Source organism: Camarhynchus parvulus, chromosome 8 (genome assembly GCF_901933205.1).
Source record: "Camarhynchus parvulus chromosome 8, STF_HiC, whole genome shotgun sequence".
In the NCBI taxonomy this organism is placed as follows: Eukaryota; Metazoa; Chordata; class Aves; order Passeriformes; family Thraupidae; genus Camarhynchus; species Camarhynchus parvulus.
The window spans coordinates 20655115-20675946 of record NC_044578.1 but is presented as its reverse complement, the minus strand read 5'-3'; the positions used below and the strand labels follow the sequence as shown (position 1 = coordinate 20675946).

The window sequence follows — 20832 nt, the reverse complement described above, 5'->3', positions numbered from 1 at the left end:
ATTATGGACAAGTGGCATACTATGGAAACTTGGGGTTCATAGTGCTTCGGTCATGGTCATTTACCCTGAGAACTGAAGAGTGAGTGCACAGACTGAGAGACAACAGCTCTGCAACCACAGCTCCTCCAGCTAAAATTGGCAGAAATTTTATTCGAATGCCCCTGAGATGAATGTCCAGTGCACCTGTACTGCAACAACTGCACAGAGTGGGCAGCACTGGTACCTCCACTAGCTCACCCCTGCTCATCAGCGCTGCTTTCACAGCCCTGCAGCTCCTTCTGCTTTTTAAGGAAGGGCACATGAAATAATAAAATAGCATGAGAAAGACAAAAAGGAATTAAGAGACCCTGGATACAAACTTAAGAGCTGTATGACAGTAAATCCTAAGGATAACTTTAGACAGGTGTCTTGATTCAAGTAATTGTCACAGGTCTTGGTTGGCATCAAATATTGTGCTGTCCATTACACTGCTAAATCAATCAATCATATTAAATTCAGAGGTCAAAAAGGACTACTTATAAAATAGGAAAATAAAAGCACAGACCTGAAACCACTGCACTTGTAAAGAGATACTGGGATGAGCCAGTCTTTGCACAAGCTGTAGCAAAATATTCACCATCTTTGTTGTAGTGAGACAGTACTTGTCCACGTTCAGGTCAAAGATTGTCCCTCAAATACCTGCATTTTTTCCTGCAAATAGACCATTCTTTCACTGTACTGCCCAACAGTGTCAGAACAGGAAGAGCCCTGAAGGAACAACTGGAAATCAGTAATCCATTTTCCCTGACAAAACAGTGGTTCTGCAGCCTCTCTGCCCAAGAACACATTTGTTTCAGAAATTTAGGTTAAAAACAAGGCCAAAAGAAGCCCTCTAGACACAAACAAAATAAATTAAAGTTGCCCTCACTGGACAGAATCCATGCAATCCCTTGGCAGACTGCACAGACAGTTCTAGTTATCTACTAGACAGGGTATATTTTTTTTCTCCTCCAATCTTAAATGAAAGCTCAGTATTTTAGTTTTACACTGCAAGGGAATGAATTTGTTGAAGCTTAAGTTTTGTTTCAAGTTCAGACTTAAAATCAGGTAACAGAAACATAAGCAGACAACCTTAATGTCAGTACTGAAAAACGTTGATTACTAAGGATCATGGTGATAAAGACCATTACAGTTCAGAAAACAGGAAGAGAAGGGAGGAAGAAAAAAAGGTTGCTTCTCGGAATACTATGGAATGAAGTATACTGTTGGAAGTCAAAACTCTGTTTTCCCTGGATGTTTAAAATGAAATATGCCTAGATGACCTGCATCACACAGAAGCAAAAAAGGCACAAATATTGTATTTCTACCCTCAGGTTACTTCATGATTGATTCCCACTTCATATTCTTCCTCTCTCGGGGCTGCAGCATTTCTTTTGTCTGCTACATGTTTGTTGTAAGTCACTTATTACATAAAATCCCTTATTCATACAAAGTGTCACTTGATCTGAAAATAAAACATGGAGGAACTGAAGCACTCTTTAACTGGCAATGAACGTGCAGGGAAAAGCTGACACTCAGTACAAAGGAATTAATTGAGAGTTTATTCCAGGTGGTTCTCCTCACTGAGTATACAAGTCATCAGAATAATCTATGAAATAGACTTGGACTTTAATGATATGATCTTTTTCTATAATGCATTTTAGTTTTTCCTTCTAACAACCTGTTTAAAAAAAAAATCTGCCAGATGAAATGTTCAGCACAAACTGTGATCTTTACTATTTGTAGAAAATATGAATTAAAAAAGGACACTATCAGTTAATTCTTATTTTAAATGTTTACACTTATAAAATGCTTTGGAAGCTTGAAACTGAAATCCTTTGTGATATTTTCTTCTTCCTACCTCCCTCTTCCCATCTTAAATGCCTGTATTAGCCCAGGATTATCATAAATGACAGAGTGCAGCTGCTTAAAAACATTAAAGGACCACAAATGGATAAACTGTGTTTTTTTTAAAAAAAAGGAAGCTTACATGGATTTTCTTCAAACAAATAAAATGAATAGATGGCTACGGTACTCATCCGTCAACCTTTACAGTGTCCGCTTGAGGTAGCCTTTCTACAGAACAACTAAACAAGCCCCAACATAATCTAAATCCTTGCATCAAAACCACTATCTCTGAAAGTCCACTCAATTTAACACCACTGGTGATCAACATAATACATTTTAAAAGCTTTGGACAAAACAGCAGATACAGTGGGCATAAATGTTAGTTCTAAATCTGCAGCCCTCAATGTACATTGTACGCACACAAATATCTCAGCTATAATACACATTCCAGATCCATCCCTAAAAGTCATACTATTATGGAAAGCACAGCCATGCTAACTTCAGGATACAAACCGTAATTCCACGTCTACAAAAGGAAAGTATAATTAGTGGCAGTTTATTGCCTCATACAAATTTAACCAACATGGCAACCATGCCAAAGGAATTAAAACATTTTCAGGACATATGTACAGACTGTACATTTCAGAAACATCTGAACAATAAAAATGCAAGAACAATCTCAGCATTACAAATTAAACTAAACAAATGGTTTGAAACCGTCAATGCATTGAATGGGTTTACAAAGGCACTTCCCTACCGAAAATAGGAAATGACAATCTGCAGCCTAGAGGGAGGTTGGAGAAGAGTGCTCATCAACTACTGCACAATCTCAACTTTAAGAAAAAATAAGCAGGATTTAATCAAACATTTATAGGATTCAATGTGATCCACTTTTGAAAGAATTCACACAGTCTCATCTTTGTTTTTCTGTGGCTTTTCTTGGCTCTCTCGTTCTGTACTTTGGCTCCTTTGACGATCATGTTTGTCAGAATGGTCCTTGCTATCACTGTGATCATGTTTGTGGGAACGTTCTTTGCTTCTGCTACGCTTCCTAGATTTTTCTTTGCTGGGACTCTGATCTCGTTTTCTGGACTTCTCAACACTATCTGTTCTTCCTCTGCTTCTGCTTCTACTTCTTTTATTTGATTTCTCCTTATTTTCATTTTTATGTTTACTTGATTTTTCTTTGCTCCTGCTTCTGCTGCGCTTACCTGTGTTCCTGCTTCGGCTCCTACTCCTATGCTTTCTTTCCCGGCTTCGACTTCTACTATGCTTTCTCTCTTTTTTGGAATCCCTCTTGTCATCACGGTGTTTCTTCTCATCTTTGTCATCCTTGTGTCTCCTCTCCTCTGTGTCACCCTTACTTTTCCTTTCTTTTGACCTTTCTCTAGATCGATCTTTTTCCCTCTCACTACCTCTTTCCTTATCATAATCTCTCTCTTTTTTCCGACTCCGCTCATTTTCTTTCTCTCTCTCCCTGTCCCTGTCTCTTCTATCTCCTTTCCTGTCACGACTTCGACTCCGGCTTCTGTATCTGTCCCTGCTTCTGCTTCGCCTCCGTTCCAGTGAGCGATCGGTACTTCGGGATCTCCGCCTTTCCTTTTCTCTCTCCTTTGCTTCACGTTCTAATCTCTGCCGTTCTCGTTCTCTTTCTAGTTCTCTATCAAAACTAGATGATCCATGGCCTTCCCGATGGTGACTTCTGCTTCTGGATCTTCTGGGAGACCTCCTGGGACTGATGGATCTTGGTCTTGGAGACCTTTTAAAATAGAAGACATTGTATATGAAACATCTCCTTCAATAGTTAAGAAATCCTCTTTCCAATTTATACTTTACAGACAGAGCTTGTATTTAATCTTAAATAGAAAATATCATCTGATTATTTTAATCCACTAGCATCCTTAAAGTGTTGCCTTAAAACCTATTTCAGTGAAAAGACAACATGCTGCTGGTAATAAGTAGTTTGATATTGAACTTTTAACATTCATTTTTAAAATAATGTTTATGTGACCTTGAACGTCTACGTTCTGCATGCCGGTCTATTTCTTCCATCCCTTCCTTGCCATCTTTCTTGATTTTTCTAGGTCTGCTTTTAATTTGCTGGTCAATGGCTTTCTGGACTGGCACAGGAATTCTTGGAAACAACGTGGAAAACCATTCAAGCTTAGTAAGGAAGGAACGAAGCATCTCCCCTATGGTCATAACACAACCTCCACCTGCCTTCACATCCAGGTCCTGCAAAATACAAGCAAAAAATATCCTGATGGTCAAAAATATTCTTTACTGATTAAAAAAAAATGCTGCTACATTACTGTCCTACTGAAGTCTCATGATTATGAAAGTTTACTTGTCTCATATTCTAATACATTTCCTTAGAGAAATTCAAACTTTGCACCCTTTGGATTTGGCAGAATGTTACAGATAGGGAATGGGACTTAATATATATGCATGCAGGCACATACTAATCCTGCAGCCATCTGGATCGTAAGGGACTGTCGATGAAGAGATTAACACAAAATCCCCTTACACAGTCTGGTTATATGGTATGATCTTGCATTGTATTTTAATGCCACAAAGTTGAGAAGTCCTCTGAAACTACATTTAATACTCTATTTTGTGGATATACAACTGTGTACCATCATACCCAACCCTGTGGCCTAAATCATTTATGAACTACATCATTGCCTATCTAAAAATGATCATAGAAAGACCTCTAGTACAAAATGGCATCCTAACAGAATTGGAAGCAATAGCAAACCAACTGCCATGAAGCAGTGAGGTTTCTAATTTAGAAATATGTAAAAAAATAAATAAATGAACAAATAATTGGAAACGCATAATCCATGATGACCATTGTCTCTGAAAAGGGTCATTACCGCATGAAGGCCTTCTTGCTATGCCCTCTCACAGCTCAGGACATGTTAGTCAGCTATTGTCAGTCCCAAACCTATAGTGCAAGCACACAAGGAAAGTGAGATTTGTTATCTAAACAGGAAGAGAAAATCTGAACGTAAAACTGCTTGCACTCACACACATTTAAGTGTTCAGATATACAGTTTTTCCAAATATAATCGCTGCAGAGATCTAAAGAAGAAAAAGAGGAGTTAAACGTAGCACCTGGAGAGTACGTACAGTTAAACAAAATAAACATAAGCATTCTGAAAAGTAACTGTGTCCTGGGAAGGTTTTCACAGCAGCATGACAAAAGATGAACTGCTTCCAGATTTTTAAGAACTGGAGGGGAAAAAAAATCCTGTAGGTTTAAATAATTCCATATACAAAAATTTGCTTCATCCTACGGAGTTTGACCAGGACTGGTAAGAAACTTAAGCAGCCCCAAGCAGGTTTTCTACATAACACAAAGCTACTGATAGCAGCTGGGAAAGAAACACTAATTCCAAAAGCATAGTAGGAGATTTTAAGCAACAAGAAATAAACACGTCTTGACACCCAGTATCAGCAAGAACTGAAATGTATAAACTAAAAAATATCCTTTGAATAATGAACCAGTTAAGACCTGCACAATGCATTGTACTTGCGACTGCTTTACTGTCCTTGAAATTGACTTTGTGGGACCCTGAGAATGAAGCCACCCCAGTGCTTCTCATAAATTACAGTCCAACGTTGTGGAGAAGAATTTTTATTAGCTAGCCCCAGCTGGGGGAGAAGGACATTACACTGATTCAAGTCCAATTTGTTTCAATTTTGTTAAAAATTGACTATAGCACGGGTTTACCTGGAATCACCAGTTGTTTCCTTTGTTCAGTGTTTTTGATACTTAGCATGAAATTTTTAAATGTTTAAAATAAATACACTGCACTGCAGTTAGATACAGGTGTAATTAACACTATTTTTACTACCAGTATTTGGACATCATCTGCAACTACAGCATTTGAAATTTCTTCAAGTAAACGCCTATTGTCACACTGAAGATGGCAAGTGATCCTCCTGTTCTGGTCTTAAATTTAGAATGTAATTTCAAACCTGCTCAATAAATCTTACTTGCCCCAGTATGTAGCAGACTGTGCATTCAACTTCATAGCCCAAGAAACCTCACCCACCAGCTCCCTACTGTTTCTCCAAACAGTAAATCAGGACTAGGATACCAAAGGTATCCTATTTAATATCCTATATTAATAATAATGCAACCTCTTTACTGAATTTCTTCAGTTAGCAACTCATCTCTTTATCTGCCCCATTAACAAAGACATTAAGATTCCAGAAATAATGCCACCTTATGCAGTAATCAGGCTTTTTGCTTCTCCTCTGAAGAAATCCTGGGTTTAGCTGTTCCAGGACATGAGTAATAACCACAGAGATTTCTGGCAGAATTTTCCAAGGTGAATGTTGGTTTCTACCATATAGTTCCCACTCTTTTAAGTAAGCATCAACTCCCCTATCCCAGTAATAAAGAGATAATACAAATTTAGCACTTGCATGACTTACTACACCTTACCTAAAACTAACTATGATTTTAAAAAACACACGTTCACACAGCCTGCTGTCTGCATTCTGATTCAGTACACCTGTTCCACATGGTTTTGCAAATTTGACACAGTAACATCTTAACCAATGAAAAAATCTGTTAGAACTTCAAAATCTAAGAGAAATTACCCAGGTCCCAGCTCAAACCTGTTTCCTGCACTAATTAACAAACATAATGTAAACAAGAACATAACACTGTAACATTCAAACTACAGAAAACCCTATCAAGCAATGTTTAAGCCTAAAGCAGTAACATGAAAAGAAACAAAAGAAAATAACTTATTACCCTCGCCGACATACCTCTTCATCATCAAGAAAGGATTCAAACCAGTCCCATAGATCTGTAGGTGGCTGTGTGTACCTTTAAGCACAAAAACAATATAGAATTTTAATACAGCTTTCTACATATTAGATCAGTCATTAGTTGATGATATTGATACTTACCTAATATACATAAATCCAAGAGCCCTTATATATGGGGAGTCTGTATGAGTGATAAGGCCCATCACTTGTTTACGAGTGAGCTTCAGTGTAAATAATTTGTAGAGCAGACAAAAAGCAGTAGACACAATTCCTCCAGTTCCAACACCACGCACCTTTCAAAAGCAGAAAGTTAGGTGAGGATGCAGGAAGTCAAAGACATTATCCCAAACCTACAAAAGAATATGAGAACTAACACAGGATAAAATCTAAATCTACAAACAAAGCTATGCGGAAAAAGTAACACTACTTACATCCACAGCTTTAGAAGCGAGAAGAATGTATCTACTCTTTGTAATAAATATTTTATATCTAGAGACTGAGCCAACATACAAGCACATTTTATCTATGCTTTGAAAAGTTATTTACCAGACAGAAAAATTTAAGAAGGCACGTACTTCTACTTACCCCTCCACACATCCCTGTCTGGCCTGCTGTTTTTCTGCTGCCCTTTTCCCATGGTTCAACATGTGTTACCTGAAAGGGTGAGGTGGGGGACAGGAAGAAAGAAAAAAAATTACAATTACAACCTTCATAATGTTTAGGCGACCACACAAGCCTGATTTAACAATGGATGTCCTAAACCAATCTTAAAAAAACTGTCTTTAGCAAATTCAAGATCAAGTCTGCTTTGTCATTAAAGCAAAGCAAAGCACTTGGCTATTTCAATTACCACATTAAGAAATTACAGCCAAAATCTTGAATTAAATTTATGATAAACAAATCCCATAACCCCAAAGGAAACATCCATGCTTATTTTATACTCCACGTACTTTCAAATACTTTGTGACTAAACCCCATCATTACTATTTCCTTGGGTAATTGAACAACTGCCTTTATTTAAACCATCTCCTTACAAATTTAGTGATAATTGCTGATGACAGCTACAAAAGTCAAAATATACAGTCTCATATTCCCACGTCTAATTTTTGAAGTAAACTTAACTAGAGATTTCTTTTCTTTATCACTTACTATTAGGACAAAAGAAATATGTTTATCAAGGGTAGTATTTTAACATAAAGTCAATGCTTTTTCTCTTAGACTGCAGAGATATAAAATTTGCCCAAGACAAATCTTGTGAGATACACTTAGGGATGAGTGCACAAAGTTAATCAACACCATTCATAAAACTTGACAATAAGAGTCATAATCAAGCTCAGAACCACGTAATTGCCTATGCTATATTTGATATTCTGAAATTCAGAGAAGCAATATCTGGCTCCATAAACAAGTATATTTTCTAAACAATCAACTTAAAATATAAAAGAAAAAAAGGGTACAATGGTGCTACAGTGGATTGGGAATAAGAGTTCATGCTGTATGGTACTTCACAAATAAAGACTCTTTAACAGTACATGAAATAAAACCAATTCTGTACAGAATCATGTGACATCAGACACACACTAACAGCAGAAGTTGCTGAACTGTTTGTTTGGGTTTCTACAGCTGCTGTCTTTGCCAAACAGGAAATATGAGAGATGCCAATACTGTAGAATTCAAAATCCACTATGACTTCCTGTACTGTTACCATGAGAAGTTCATAAATACTACACAAATAATACTGCATATCCTTCTGGTTATACAGTATTGCCTCTCACAGGAAATGAAAAGTATTTTTTAGTCAAAGGATTGAGTATAACATTATCACAAATGCTAGTCTTCAACTTTAATTACAGTCAATGTAAACATGCTGGTTTTGACAAGTATTAAAACAAACAACAAAACCCTGAAAACAATATTCATTTCAAAAAGGAGTAATTAAAGTTTTGATCCCACAAAGACTGCTTTGCATGCTTAACTTGTTGGAAACACAGATGAAATGAAACTGAGGACATGCACATGGTGTTAAGGTCAGGGATAAAAGAAAGAGGAAGTCCTGCACTTCGTAGATACAGAACTGAAACAGCAGCCCAGAATTACAAATGAATTAATTCAAATATCTGGACACAATCCATATCTCCAAAGATGGTGCTTATCACTAACTGCCTGTTTGACTTATTATCACCTTTCCTCATAATCCAGTGCCCAGTATTCTAATATTTTCTAGAGGAGCCACTTGTTTCTTAGACAGACAAATACACTTGAAGATACAGCTGCTATGACAGGTCATTAAAAAAACAACCCATTAAAAAAAAAAAAAACCAAAAAAAACCACAAAAACAAAAACAAACCCCAAAAAAACCCAAAAAACCAACCAACCAACCAAAACCCCCAACAACCAAAAAAACCCAAAACAACAACAACAACAAAAAACCCCACACCAAAAAAAAACCACCCCAAAAAACACCTAACCCCACAGCAATTATTCAGGAATCTTAAAACATGAAGAGAATTCAGATCTTATTAATATCAACGAAGCAGCTGAACCATCAGGTTATCTTCTCCCTCACAGCCATTACTCATGAGTGAGTAAGGGGCTGAGTTTTCTCTTTATTTAGCATGCAGTTTTGAGTCACTAACTGTCAAGTTCAGTAAATAAATCAGATCGATATGCAGGTTTTTAATGGCTTGTCAGAATTCTTCCTAAATTTAAGATAAAAATGAAACAGTAGGTCAAGCAAATGAACTATCTGACCTACTGCTACTGAGCTCTACCAGTACAAAGATGACAAACTGCATGAATACTTTTTAGTGCATCTGAAGGGGTTCATTTTAAAAATAGAGTAAGCTCTCAATTTTTCTGAAAATATGTTTCTTTCATAACTTTTTCAGCTCTAAAAATCAATTGCGTAAGTAAACTCTGCTACTTTTCATTCAGAGAGTCAAGAGTCTCTCACACGTGAAACGTAGTAAACTAGAGAGATACTGCCGACTATATATGTTACACTAAGTATTAGGAAAAATAAATAATCAGCTCCAAATAACAGAGCACAGGCAGAGAAAAGCTATCTTTACACGAAAAAACAGTAGCATAAGTAAGTGCCAACTGCCAAAAATCTTTAAGTCCTGTGGTGCAATTATTTTTCATAATTATGGTGCCTTAAGTAACTTGATTTGGCTTGGATAAACGAAACAAAAAGGCTACCTTTGATTTTTATTTTATTTATTTCAAATATACTGAAACCCACCAACTGACACAGTAACATTATCAAGCAAAATGAATTCACCTGAAATAATACGCCAATAACGACCAAAACACAGGTGACTAAACGAATTCTCTAACCTTGAATTATCTAAATTTTGGTCTCGTTATCAGAACAAAGAAAGTGGCTGCGTTGATTAGCATTATTTATGCGTACCTCTACCTGGGAGAGTGGCTTGATGGAAGCCTCGGTGCAAAACTGATTCAATCCTGCTAACAAAACAAGAACCGAGACATGGGTGCCCTGATACAGACCATTCATCTCCCCAGCACATCTTACCTAACGCCAAGAAAATCACTAAAAGGAACTCGTTAAGTTGTAAGCTGAGTTACGGAGGAGGGAATCCTGACCTGGAGCTGAGGATGAAAGCCACACGCAGACACCCAGGGTGACCACCACCGCCCCTGGGCGGTTACGGGGCGCGCAGGCGGCTCCGCGCTGCGGGAGGGCCCGGCTCCGGCGGCGGCACACATCCGCGCCCTGCCGCTCGCTCCGGCTGAAGGCGCAGCCCTCAGACGGCCATTTCGCCCCCACCGCCCCGGCTCACGCTGCCCTCTTCGAAACCCATTTACAGCTCGGCAATTCCAAATCCGACGCGGAACACGGCTCTTTGGGGAGGCAGAGAAGGCAGAGCCTTGGATTCCCCCAGCTCAGCAACACAACCGATACTTACTCCCGTCCCTCACCGCAAGATAAGGGGCGAAAAGGCGCGGGCCGCAGCCAAACCGGGCCCGGCGCCAGCGCGGCCCGCGGGCTCACCTTGAAATAGATCTCGTCCACCACTTCGTGGTAGGTCTTGAGTTCGTAGAGCTGCACCTTGAAGTAGGGCGACGAGAGGATGTTGGTGAGGATCATAGGGTTCAGGTTCATGGTCTTTTCGTTGCCCCACAGCGGTAGCACGTTGCCCTGCTTGCCCGAGGCCGCCGGCTTGGGGCCCCCGCTCTGCAGCGGCTGCTGCACGGGCGGGACGGCGCCGGGCGGGTGCTGGGCCACCTGCTGCCCCTGGCAGTTCGCCACCGCGGGGCTGTTGTTGGCCATGGCGGGTCGGTGCTCGGGGCAGGCGGGCCGCGCACACGGAGCGGGGCCGGCGGGCGCTGCCTCAGCCCCGACAAGATGGCGGCCGGGGAAGTGACGGCGGCGGCGGCACCTTCCGGGGCGCGGCGGCAGCGGGGACCCTCGCTCCGCCCGCCCACAGCCCCCTTTGCCCGGCTCTCCCTTGCCTGGCGGCAGCGCGGGGGCCCGGCGGGCGGGACGTCACCGCCAGGAAGGCCGAGGGGCGCGTGTGACCCACCCGATGGTGGGGGGGACAGCTGCTGACATCGTCACACGGAGTTCTGTGGATTAAGCCTCGGATTTTACGAAGTTGAAAAGTGGTCCCCTCGGTCCCTTGTCGGTGGTAATGAGGCCACGGCACAGCTGGCGGTGTCCGCTTCTGCCTCCACAGCAGCAGAGAAGCAAAGAAGTCACAGAATGGCTTGGGTTGGAAGGGGACCTTGAGGACCATCTGTCTGGTTCCACCCCCTGTCATGGGCAGGGATGCCTTACCTTAAACCAGGCTGCTTCAAGCCCAATCCACATCCAGAAATGTTCAGTGTGCTGTAGCCCTGGAAGGGCCTACACCATCTCTCTCATGTTGCCAGTCTTCCAAAGATTGGATCTCCAATCCAATGTCATTATTGGAGCAATCAGAAAGGATATCTCTGTGATTATGTTGTTCATAGTGGAGAATTATAACAGGTGATAATTCTGAAATTTTTACTTACAGTGATACATCTTGGGGTGAAGTCTTATGAACTATTAGAATATGGTGTGAATTTACAATGTGTTATTAATTGAATTTTGCTGTTAACTTTACTACTCTTCTTCTCTGTACGTTTTTTGTTCTAAAGAATCCATTATACTGACTTGTAATTAGAGTTTCACAGCATACCACAGAATCCATAGAATTGGAAGCTGGTATGTAAAAGACTTCTATTAATACACCTTTTTCTGAGGTAAAAAAACCAAACCAAAACAACAAAACTGGGCAGAATTTATAGAATTATCCAGTTGAGATGTAGGTACTAAGTGATAGTTCAGGGTTAAACAACTACTCAGCAGCCATGTCCTCTGTCTAGGCCACAAAACTTAAAATGCTAGCCAAAAGTTGGCATATACATTTCTAGAATATTCTGAAATCTTAAAAGGGCACTGAATTATCTAACTTATCTAACTTTATCCCCCTCACTTCCACCAGAGTCCTGCCTCCTTCGAGATCCCAGGCCTACACTATACTCCATTAATAACAGCCCTGCCCTGTGATTAGCAGACGCTTTGCATGCTGTTGACAGAAGAAATGGGACATTCAGAGCCACACTTTCTACTTTCACCGTGCAGCTACGCAAATGCCTGCTCACTGAGAGACAAATTTGCCCTAGCATGGAAAATACTTAATGAAACGCTGCAAAAGACATCGATTTTGGGTGTTTGTGCTCTCTACCGCACTCACCCAGACAGTGTTAGTTCACTGCATATGGTAATCAGCTCCACAGCGCGCTTTCCCTCTGCGGCGGGGCACACACGGCTTTAGGCACAGCAGCCCCGCAAGGGACTGACATGAGGAGTGCCGAGATTTTGGGGGTTTAGTGTAAAAAAGTAGGGACACCGCTCGCGGCCGCCAATCACTTTTAATGACACGGAGGGAGGCTGGCATGGGTCAGTAGAACAGGTGGGCCCGGGGATTTTTATCCTCTCTCACAGAAGCGCCTTAGGGAACATGCCCCGCGCTGGGGCCTGCCCCTTGCAGCTCCCGGCGCTGCCCGGCGGTGCCGCACCCCCGTAGGGGCGGCCACTTGTGCCAGGCGGGAGCTCGCCGTGGGAGAGAAGGTGGAGCGGGAAGCGCGGGGGAGCCCCGTCAGGGGCAGGGGGTGGCTGGGCCGGGGGTCAGTGGATATCGGGGGTCGGGAGGCCGTGGATATCGGGGTCGGGAGCCGGCTGGGATCGAGAGCCGGGGCGGCTGAGGAGCCGGCGGGGGTCAGGCGGGGGTGCCGCGGGTGCCCCTCAGGCGGGCGCTGCTGAGGGGAGCCCAGCAGGCCCGCTTAGCTCCTGAGGCGGCAGGGGACTGGCCTGAACACCGAGCCGGCTTTTGTGCGCATATATACATAAAACCATATTTTTATTTGTTTGTAAAAGACCTCGTAGAACAATCAAGTTGTGTGAAGGCCCAGATGCGTTTGGTTGTAGTGTTTGGTTATGGTCTCTGTCCAGGTGTGCTGGATGGAGAGTGACAGATCATGACATTTGCTTTTTTAGGTTGGTATATGATTTATAGTCGTTTGCATAAAGTTATTTTCATAATTACATGTGGAGAGAACAGCCTAATCGTGCTAACCCCAATGTTTTTGTCATTCTTTGAATAGAACTCAGATCAGGTCTGCCCCTGCTTAATTGGGACTCAAAACACTGAAAACAGCAAACTTTGTAATTGGATATGTTGTGAAGTGCTTCAGAAAATAAGAGTTAACTTTTTATTTTAGGTTTCCCAGAATACTATGGATAAGAACTTTAAGGAAGAGTTTACGCAAATTATTAAATTTGAACCTCCTTTGTACAAACAACGCTACCAGTTTGTTAAAGATTTAGTGGAGAAGTACAAACCTAAGAAGGTTGGTATGTTTTGTCTCTTTAGGTTATAAACTTGAAAGTAAATTGCCACTTGGCATCTCAGGGACACAAAATGCATAAATAACCTGTTAACCTAATTACCAAACAATAATGGTGAAGGAACTCTTAAAACTGAATGGCTTTAACAGATACTTTGTGATATGTTGTTTTGCAGGGGTGCATAAAATTAACGTTGCTTGATGGGAAGAGGAGAATATTTAAACAAGAGAAATGCCTTAGATTGTTTTTGAATGTAGTGGGCATTCTGTTTTTAATTTAATGCTGTGGAATTTGGTTCAAGTTGCTTTCCTCATAGTTGGGTTTTGCTTTCCAGAGCTGTTAGTTCCATGTAGCGTATCGGGGTTATTTCATCATTTGCATGGATAGTCTCAGATGAGAAGTGACATTGAGAGTGTGGGGTTATGTGAGGCTAACTCATCTCCACTAACTTAAGATCTTGTGACTCTCTACCTGTGTTGTCACCTGTGTCCCCCCAGTATACCAGAACTTTTGTTTTACTATTCACTGTGAAAAGCTAAATTGTTTAAGTAATATTCTGTGTCCTCCTCACTTCTTTCTCAAAAAGATCTTCTCAAGTCTGCAGCGTTTAACCCTTGAACTGATGTAATATCTTAGGGGCATGCAAGAAACTGATGCACCTGCATTACTTATGTAATCATACTTCTAGTAGCTAATAAAAATCTAATCCAGTCTATGATACCATGGCACTGTAATATGCTTTAAAATAGAATGTATTCACCAGTGTTGCATCTGTCCTTAAAGGTTTGGATTTTCTGATTTAGGATGTGGAAGGGGTGGGAGAGTGAACTTTCTGTTGACACAGATGGTAGATAAACTGGGTACAAACAACTCAGGATTTTCACATGGGGACCAGCAGTGTGCTTCAACCTTGACTGAGCCTGAGAAAGAGCAGTGGGAGTTGGTTTACATACTCAACTATCTCTTTAGCTTACAGGAAAGAATATCTTATTATTTGACTTCATGGTCTGAATATCCTCAGAGTTCCCCACTTAAACATTAGACTGAGCTTGTAAACTTGTTTTATGCAGATTCTTTGCTGCTAACTTGGCTGCTGGTGAGCCTGTTCTCAGTGTTTTGGAGGGAGAACAGCCCAGTGAAAAGCAGTGGTGAATGTGAAAATTGCTGCAGCTTTTGTACTTAAAATCATACTTTTCTGTAACTCATGTGGAAGACATTTTCCAGAGTCAGTGCAATGTCCAACATGTACTTGTTTATAGCTGTAGTAACAAAAGGTTAATTATTTTTAAAAAATCTTGCAGGATCTTTATATACATCTTTTAAAAAGAATTTTCCAATCTATATCTATCCTGCTTGCTTACAGCTCTAAATTTTAGTTATGATTCTGAAATGCTTTATAATTAAAACATTATTTTGATAAATATGGCTGTTTAATTTTATGCAAGTCTCTGAAATGACTTAGAACTATATAGCATTTATACATTTTTTAATATCTAATTTACAGGTGGCAGATTTGGGATGTGCTGACTGCAGCCTTCTCTGGATGCTGAAATTCTGCAGTTGCATTGAAGTGTTAGCTGGGCTAGATATCTGTGCAAATGTAATGAAAGAGAGAATGTAAGCTCTTTGATTGCTTTGAGGTTTGTGTTTGTCCTTACCTGGTGATGTGGTGGGTTCACCTGGCTGGAGCCAGGAGCTCGCTGAAAGCTGCTCTGTCATTCCCCCTGCTTGCAGGGCCCTCAGGGTGTGCACATCTGAGAAATACACTGTTTGTAAAGGCACTAGTGCATGGTGTTAGGAATATCTATATATGCTTATATGTGACATTATTGTCTTCAGAAAGATCAGTTTTGATCTTTTTGAGATGTACATGCAACTTTAGTCACCAAGGTGGGGACTTGTTTATCATTTTGAAATAGGAAGGTTAGCTCAGTGTGTGGTGTCTGGTTTAGAACCTCTCTAAAATGAGAGGTTTATGTGATCTTTGAAGCATCCGTTGGTCCAATGGATGAATGTAGATTTACTGAAAGCAGATTAACACAGTTTCAGTGTGTAGGATCTGGATGTTATCTCTCGCTCTTTCTCAAGAATGAGGAGAGGTAACCTTTTGTATGCAATATTTATTCTGTGTTTTGTCTAATGCTGTACTTCAGAATGAAATTTGCACATGTACTTTGGTGTCTCAGTGTATTTTACTTGGAAAAAATAGGGAATATGCTTGCCCAATACTCCCCCCAAAACCCTGCAAAGCTTGTCTAAACCAGATTTACTGTGTATCTGGAATTGAACTATTACCAGAATTTACAAGTGGCTTTCCAGGTGACTTGAGAGTATAATGGAAATTTTTGTAAACACAAAGGACAGTTTCTGGATTAACTTCTATTCTTTCTGTCCTATGATAGGTAGTTAGAAGAAGTGTTTGTATTGCATATTCTTTGTTAGATCCGTGTCAGGTAAACCTTTTTGAAATTCATGCATGGTGTTAGCTAGTTCATTTTCATGCACTGTTTATCTTGTTTTAAGATGCTTCCTGTAATGTCATATTTTTAATACTTTTGTAGGCATACACTGTCTCCTCTTCCTGTTGATTATTTGCAACCATCTGAAAGATCCCTGACTGTTACCTTGCATCATGGTTCGGTTGCCCACAAGGATCCTTGCATGCTTGGTTTTGACTTGGTGACGTGTATTGAACTGTGAGTATTAGGACAATACAAAATGATTTTTTAAGTCCATTAGAGTTCAGTTTGGAATTTTGTCCATGCTCCAAACAGACTTGATCAAACCTTTCAAGCAGAAGAGGAGAATTAGAAAAGTAGAAAGTAGAAGAGTGGCTCCTAACTTGTGTTTAAATTAACCATGCTAAGTAATTCAGGTATTGCTTATGGTAGGAAGAGGATACTGATGAAAAAGTACAAAATGCAAGAGGAGATTTGGTCAGACAAAATCCCCTGTGCTGCCACTTGGCCACAGTGCCAGTGCTTATATTGCAGAGATAGGTGTAATTACGAGTTACAGATATGGGTTTGGGGTTCTTTTGACTGGTTGTTAAGATTACAGTAGTGTGTTTTTAAACAAAGACATCAACTTATTCTTTTCAGAATAGAACACCTGGAAGAATCAGAGCTGAAGAAGTTCCCTGAAGTGGTGTTTGGTTTCATGGCTCCAAGCATAGTTGTGATCAGCACTCCAAATTCTGAATTCAACTGTTTGCTTCCACAAGTGATGTTATACAGGCATCCAGACCACAAATTCGAGTGGAGCCAAGCAGAGTTTCAAAGCTGGTAAGGTACTGAACATCATATGCTGGGTGCACGTGATGCAGCTCTGAGTGCCCAGTAGTGTCAATGGCTGTGCGTTTTCAGAATAGATCACTTATGTGGTTTTCTGTCAGTGAAGTGTCACATCCTGATGTGGTGGTTTCTTTGCTGTTGAGAGCAGTTAAGCATATTCTGTGGATTCTATATTTTGTGATGGTGGTTAAATTGGCTTTTACTTTAACTACTCTACAAAAAAAGATTTAAAATTCTTACTTATTCTTTATATATCTTTATTACAATTAACACATCTGAAATATAAGGTATCAATTAATATTTTTGCATAAAACCCTGCTATAGAAATTCTTCATAAAATCCAAGAAATGTGCTTGCTTTATATGGTGTGTAATCAAAGCCCTCAGTAAGAATATGAAAGCAGATTTATCAGATAGCCACAGCATGTTGAACACAGGATAGTTGAATGGATCATGGCACAATGAAGGATTTAATACAAATCATATGTCCATGGCAGAGGGTTATATGAGATCTATCTTACCCTTAATATCAGGAATGTAATAAAAATAAAACAGAGACAATGGGATGCTCTGATAACATTCAGCTGTCAGACAGTTCTGGAAGAAAATACATGGTACAGTAAAGAATTCCATACCTCAGTAGCCAACTCTTGCCAATTTTGCCCCTTGTTTCTGCCATACACTTTAAAGTATCCAGTGATTTTTGAGTAAATGGTTTTGCAAAGCTGGAAGCATGTATTTCTCCCAACATAACAATACTAAAACCTGCCTGTAATTAGCTGCCTTAGAATACCTTAGAGAAAATTTCTATGACTTCAAGTATATTTGGATTTTGCTTTTAGATAGATGTGAATTTAAAATATTGGTATCACTGAAGAAATGTGGGGGTTTTTTGAGCTGTAAACATGAGAAAGCCTTTGTGTTGTGAAATAGAAATGTTACATTATTCTCTAAAATACATGAGATATTAATTTAGTTTTCTTCTTTTCCATGGAGAATGGTGCAGGTAGGTAGCACAGTTTTGGTTCCCTGCCCCATTTGTTCACACTGGCTGATGATACAAGATACTTTTTATTTAGGTGTTATATACACTATTGTAACCTGGATTAGGTAGATTTTAGTCTTTCTATATTTACAGCAAACCACACTTTCTCTATTAACTGGTCTCTTGTGGTTTAAAGGTGTGTATGTTTGTTTTTCATGGGTTCTTCTCAAATAACCTTGTTCTTGAAAATCAGATTTTAGCTGACTTCCAGGTTGGCGAGTAAGCAGCTTGTGAGCATTAACATTCATGCACATATTGTAGAAGAAACAGTAATGTTTGGATGGCTAAATTACTGATACTAAATGATTCAGATTATGGTAGGCATCTTACAGCTCTGGCACAACAAGATGTGACAGTGCTTATCTTCAGGCCTGGCAGTTTTGTTAGAGAAATTATGTTCAAGCCTTTGCAGCCTTAGAGTCTTGATTCTCCTTAAGAATGGATCTTTATTACATGGAAAGATGAATATTTCATATAATTGTAATAATTGGTCTTTCTTAGGGCTCTAGAGACTGCTAGATGCTATGATTACTCAGTGGAATTTACTGGTGTCGGGCACCCGCCAACAGGAATGGAGAAGGTTGGGTTTTGTACCCAAATAGGTGTGTTTTTTAGAAAATATCCTCAAACTGGTGAATCTGTTCAGTCTGAGAAACCCATGGAAGCAGTTTACAAAACAGTAAGTATTATTTTCTTCCTTTAGAGGTCTGAATAAAAAGTAAAGTTGTCTATGATTGCCTGTGAGGTTGTTACCAGGAAATACTGCTGACAGTCACAGCAAGACAATCTCATTCTTTGTGTTTCCAGTTCTACAAAGGCCTTAAACTTTTAGGGTATTTGCTAAATAACAATATGGATAATCATTCGTATCTTAAGATACCCCTATCCTTGCAATGAAATTTCTCCTTTCTGCCAGCTATTTTTCCTCTAGTCATTAAATTTATTTATTATGTGGCTGTTGGCAATGACACAGATTTTTGAGATACATACAAAATTTTAAAAAAACATTTCTTGCTAAGTGTGACCTGAACTGAAACGTAAAGTTGTGTTATGGCTTTATCTTTTATGGTTTCCAAGCTATAAAAAACATTTGTAATTCCTGTATTGGAAATTTCTATGCATGTGAAATGTCACCTGTCATCTATTGCCCTTAATAGATTAATGAAATGGTCTTTAATGCTCACCAGACTTGGAAATGCATCTAGGTGATGGACATGTACTAGAAATTGCTCCTGTTAGAGGGTCATTTTGCAGAGTTTTGACATGGGTATCCTTTGAGATTAAACAAGAGTGTTACTTTTGTGTGCTTCTTATCAAATTAATTTTTATAAGGTAACTAATTTATAGGACTAATTCAACATTTCAAGATGTAATTGAAAAGTAAGAGATAATTATAGACAGTGGAACTTCATTGGTAGTGTGTTGGTATAAAGCACTTCATATAACCTGGTGGGAATGAGATTGCCTGCTTAGTTTCCTTGATTGCCTTGGAGTATAGCTCAATGTGGAATACACCACAATTTCCCAGATTTTGATGTCACAATTTAGTTTTAGCATTTCCTACAGCTGTGAGAGCATATTTAATGTTTGACTCTGAAAACAATAAATGACGTACTGTAGTCTTGGTTTCCAGATGACAATTCAGAACTAGTTTAGAATCTCCATCACTATAAAACTGTCCCCAGAACTCCATAATGTGAGAAGTAAGAGAATTATTAAAAAGAGGTAAAGAATTGCAGGGCTTTACCTTGCCTGATCTACAAGTGTAGCCTGCAGGTATAGCCTGTTGGATTTTGGGGTGTTTAAGTTCAATTAACTGCCAGTGTAGTTGTAATAAAGAAAACCAGCTCATATTGCCTAGTTTTTGTTCCCTGAAACTGTTTGATAAGCAAAACAGGATTGAATAAAAAATGATATTCACATTTTAGTAGCTTTTTTGGACAGCAGATGTTAAAATCTGAGCTTGTGATAGTGATAAACATTTTATGTATTCTTGTATATTGTAAAGGTCTTCAAAGCAGTGTACCCAAGTCTTAAAGATGAGAAGTACTTGCAGAATGCAGTGATCAGTGAAGTTATTTTCACAGCTCAAATCATTAAGCACCGTTTAATGTCAAAACGTGAGGAGTACAGTGATGATCCTGAGAGAAAATCCAAATTCCAGCTTTCAATGGACTGTTTTTCTGACTATCTTGGAAAACTGGTTGTTGAAAAAAACATGGAACCATTTGTCAGTGGCAATGAGGTTTACATACCTCTCAGAACAATCTTTTCTTTTCCCAAAGTGAATCGACTTTGTGGTACCTTTGAGAAGTTATGCAAGCTTATTGCAGGCAAGGTCACACTGAGCAGTGATGGTTCTGCTGTGATGTTCAATATTGAACATGAAAATGAAGAGAATTAGATCAGATTTCTCAAGCAAAGTTCAGTTGAAGTAATGAAAGTGGTTTTTTAGAAGCTGTCAAGTGCTATGTTCTGTATGCTAACTAGACCACAAAACCTTTTCTAACCTTCCATCAGTGGTATTTATCTGTCAGCACCTCTCACTGAGTGAAGGTGAGTGCTTGTGACCAAGGTAACAGTAACTCATAGGGGTTTCAAGTAGAGTATCAGGGGCTAAAAGGAAAGAATTCGTTCCCAAGAAGAAAATGACGTATTTCTGTTTGCTTTCTATTTCTCTATTGTAGCTATCATTACTAGATTATTTCTGGTAGTCTCTTATTAGCTTCAAGGATAGTTTGTTTTACCATCTACTGTGTTATGCTGAATGATGTGAGTCAGACATAAGTTTAGGGCAAGTTTTTTCTCAATTTCTTTAAAATTTATAGATGCCTTTTTCAAGATGAGTACATACTCAGCCTTGATGAAAACCAAATGTTGTTCCCGCTGAATTGAAATATGAAACTGGCAGATTTGTTGTTTTTGAAAAAATATTAAAA

The 20832-nt window shown here is 39.5% G+C and overlaps 2 protein-coding genes across 2 annotated transcripts; one reads left to right on the top strand and one right to left on the bottom strand.

The window, feature by feature from the left end:
• Positions 1-2406: 2406 nt before the first annotated feature.
• On the bottom strand, positions 2407-11039 carry PRPF38B (pre-mRNA processing factor 38B). Its single transcript, XM_030953022.1, has 6 exons — positions 10674-11039; positions 7240-7308; positions 6796-6947; positions 6652-6712; positions 3878-4101; positions 2407-3625 (listed from the first exon to the last, which is right to left on the bottom strand). The coding sequence occupies exons 1-6, from the start codon at positions 10950-10952 to the stop codon at positions 2770-2772; spliced, it is 1641 nt and encodes a 546-aa protein (XP_030808882.1). The 5' UTR covers positions 10953-11039; the 3' UTR covers positions 2407-2769.
• A 1022-nt stretch (positions 11040-12061) lies between these two features.
• On the top strand, positions 12062-20798 carry HENMT1 (HEN methyltransferase 1). The gene is made up of 7 exons (XM_030953626.1): positions 12062-12429; positions 13430-13558; positions 15061-15173; positions 16118-16252; positions 16658-16840; positions 18395-18572; positions 19902-20798. Exons 1-7 carry the CDS (start codon positions 12232-12234, stop codon positions 20295-20297), a joined length of 1332 nt encoding a protein of 443 aa, XP_030809486.1. The 5' UTR covers positions 12062-12231; the 3' UTR covers positions 20298-20798.
• The last annotated feature ends 34 nt before the right edge of the window (positions 20799-20832 follow it).

Coding starts and splice junctions, on each gene's coding strand:
- PRPF38B (XM_030953022.1), bottom strand. CDS start 10,952: ATGGCCAACAACAGCCCCGCGGTGGCGAACTGCCAGGGGCAGCAGGTG. Junction 7,309..10,673: donor TGGACGAGATCTATTTCAAG/GTGAGCCCGCGG, acceptor TCACCCTTTCAG/GTAACACATGTTGAACCATG. Junction 3,626..3,877: donor GCAGAACGTAGACGTTCAAG/GTCACATAAACA, acceptor CTATTTTAAAAG/GTCTCCAAGACCAAGATCCA.
- HENMT1 (XM_030953626.1), top strand. CDS start 12,232: ATGCTGTTGACAGAAGAAATGGGACATTCAGAGCCACACTTTCTACTT. Junction 15,174..16,117: donor AATGTAATGAAAGAGAGAAT/GTAAGCTCTTTG, acceptor ATACTTTTGTAG/GCATACACTGTCTCCTCTTC. Junction 18,573..19,901: donor TGGAAGCAGTTTACAAAACA/GTAAGTATTATT, acceptor TATATTGTAAAG/GTCTTCAAAGCAGTGTACCC.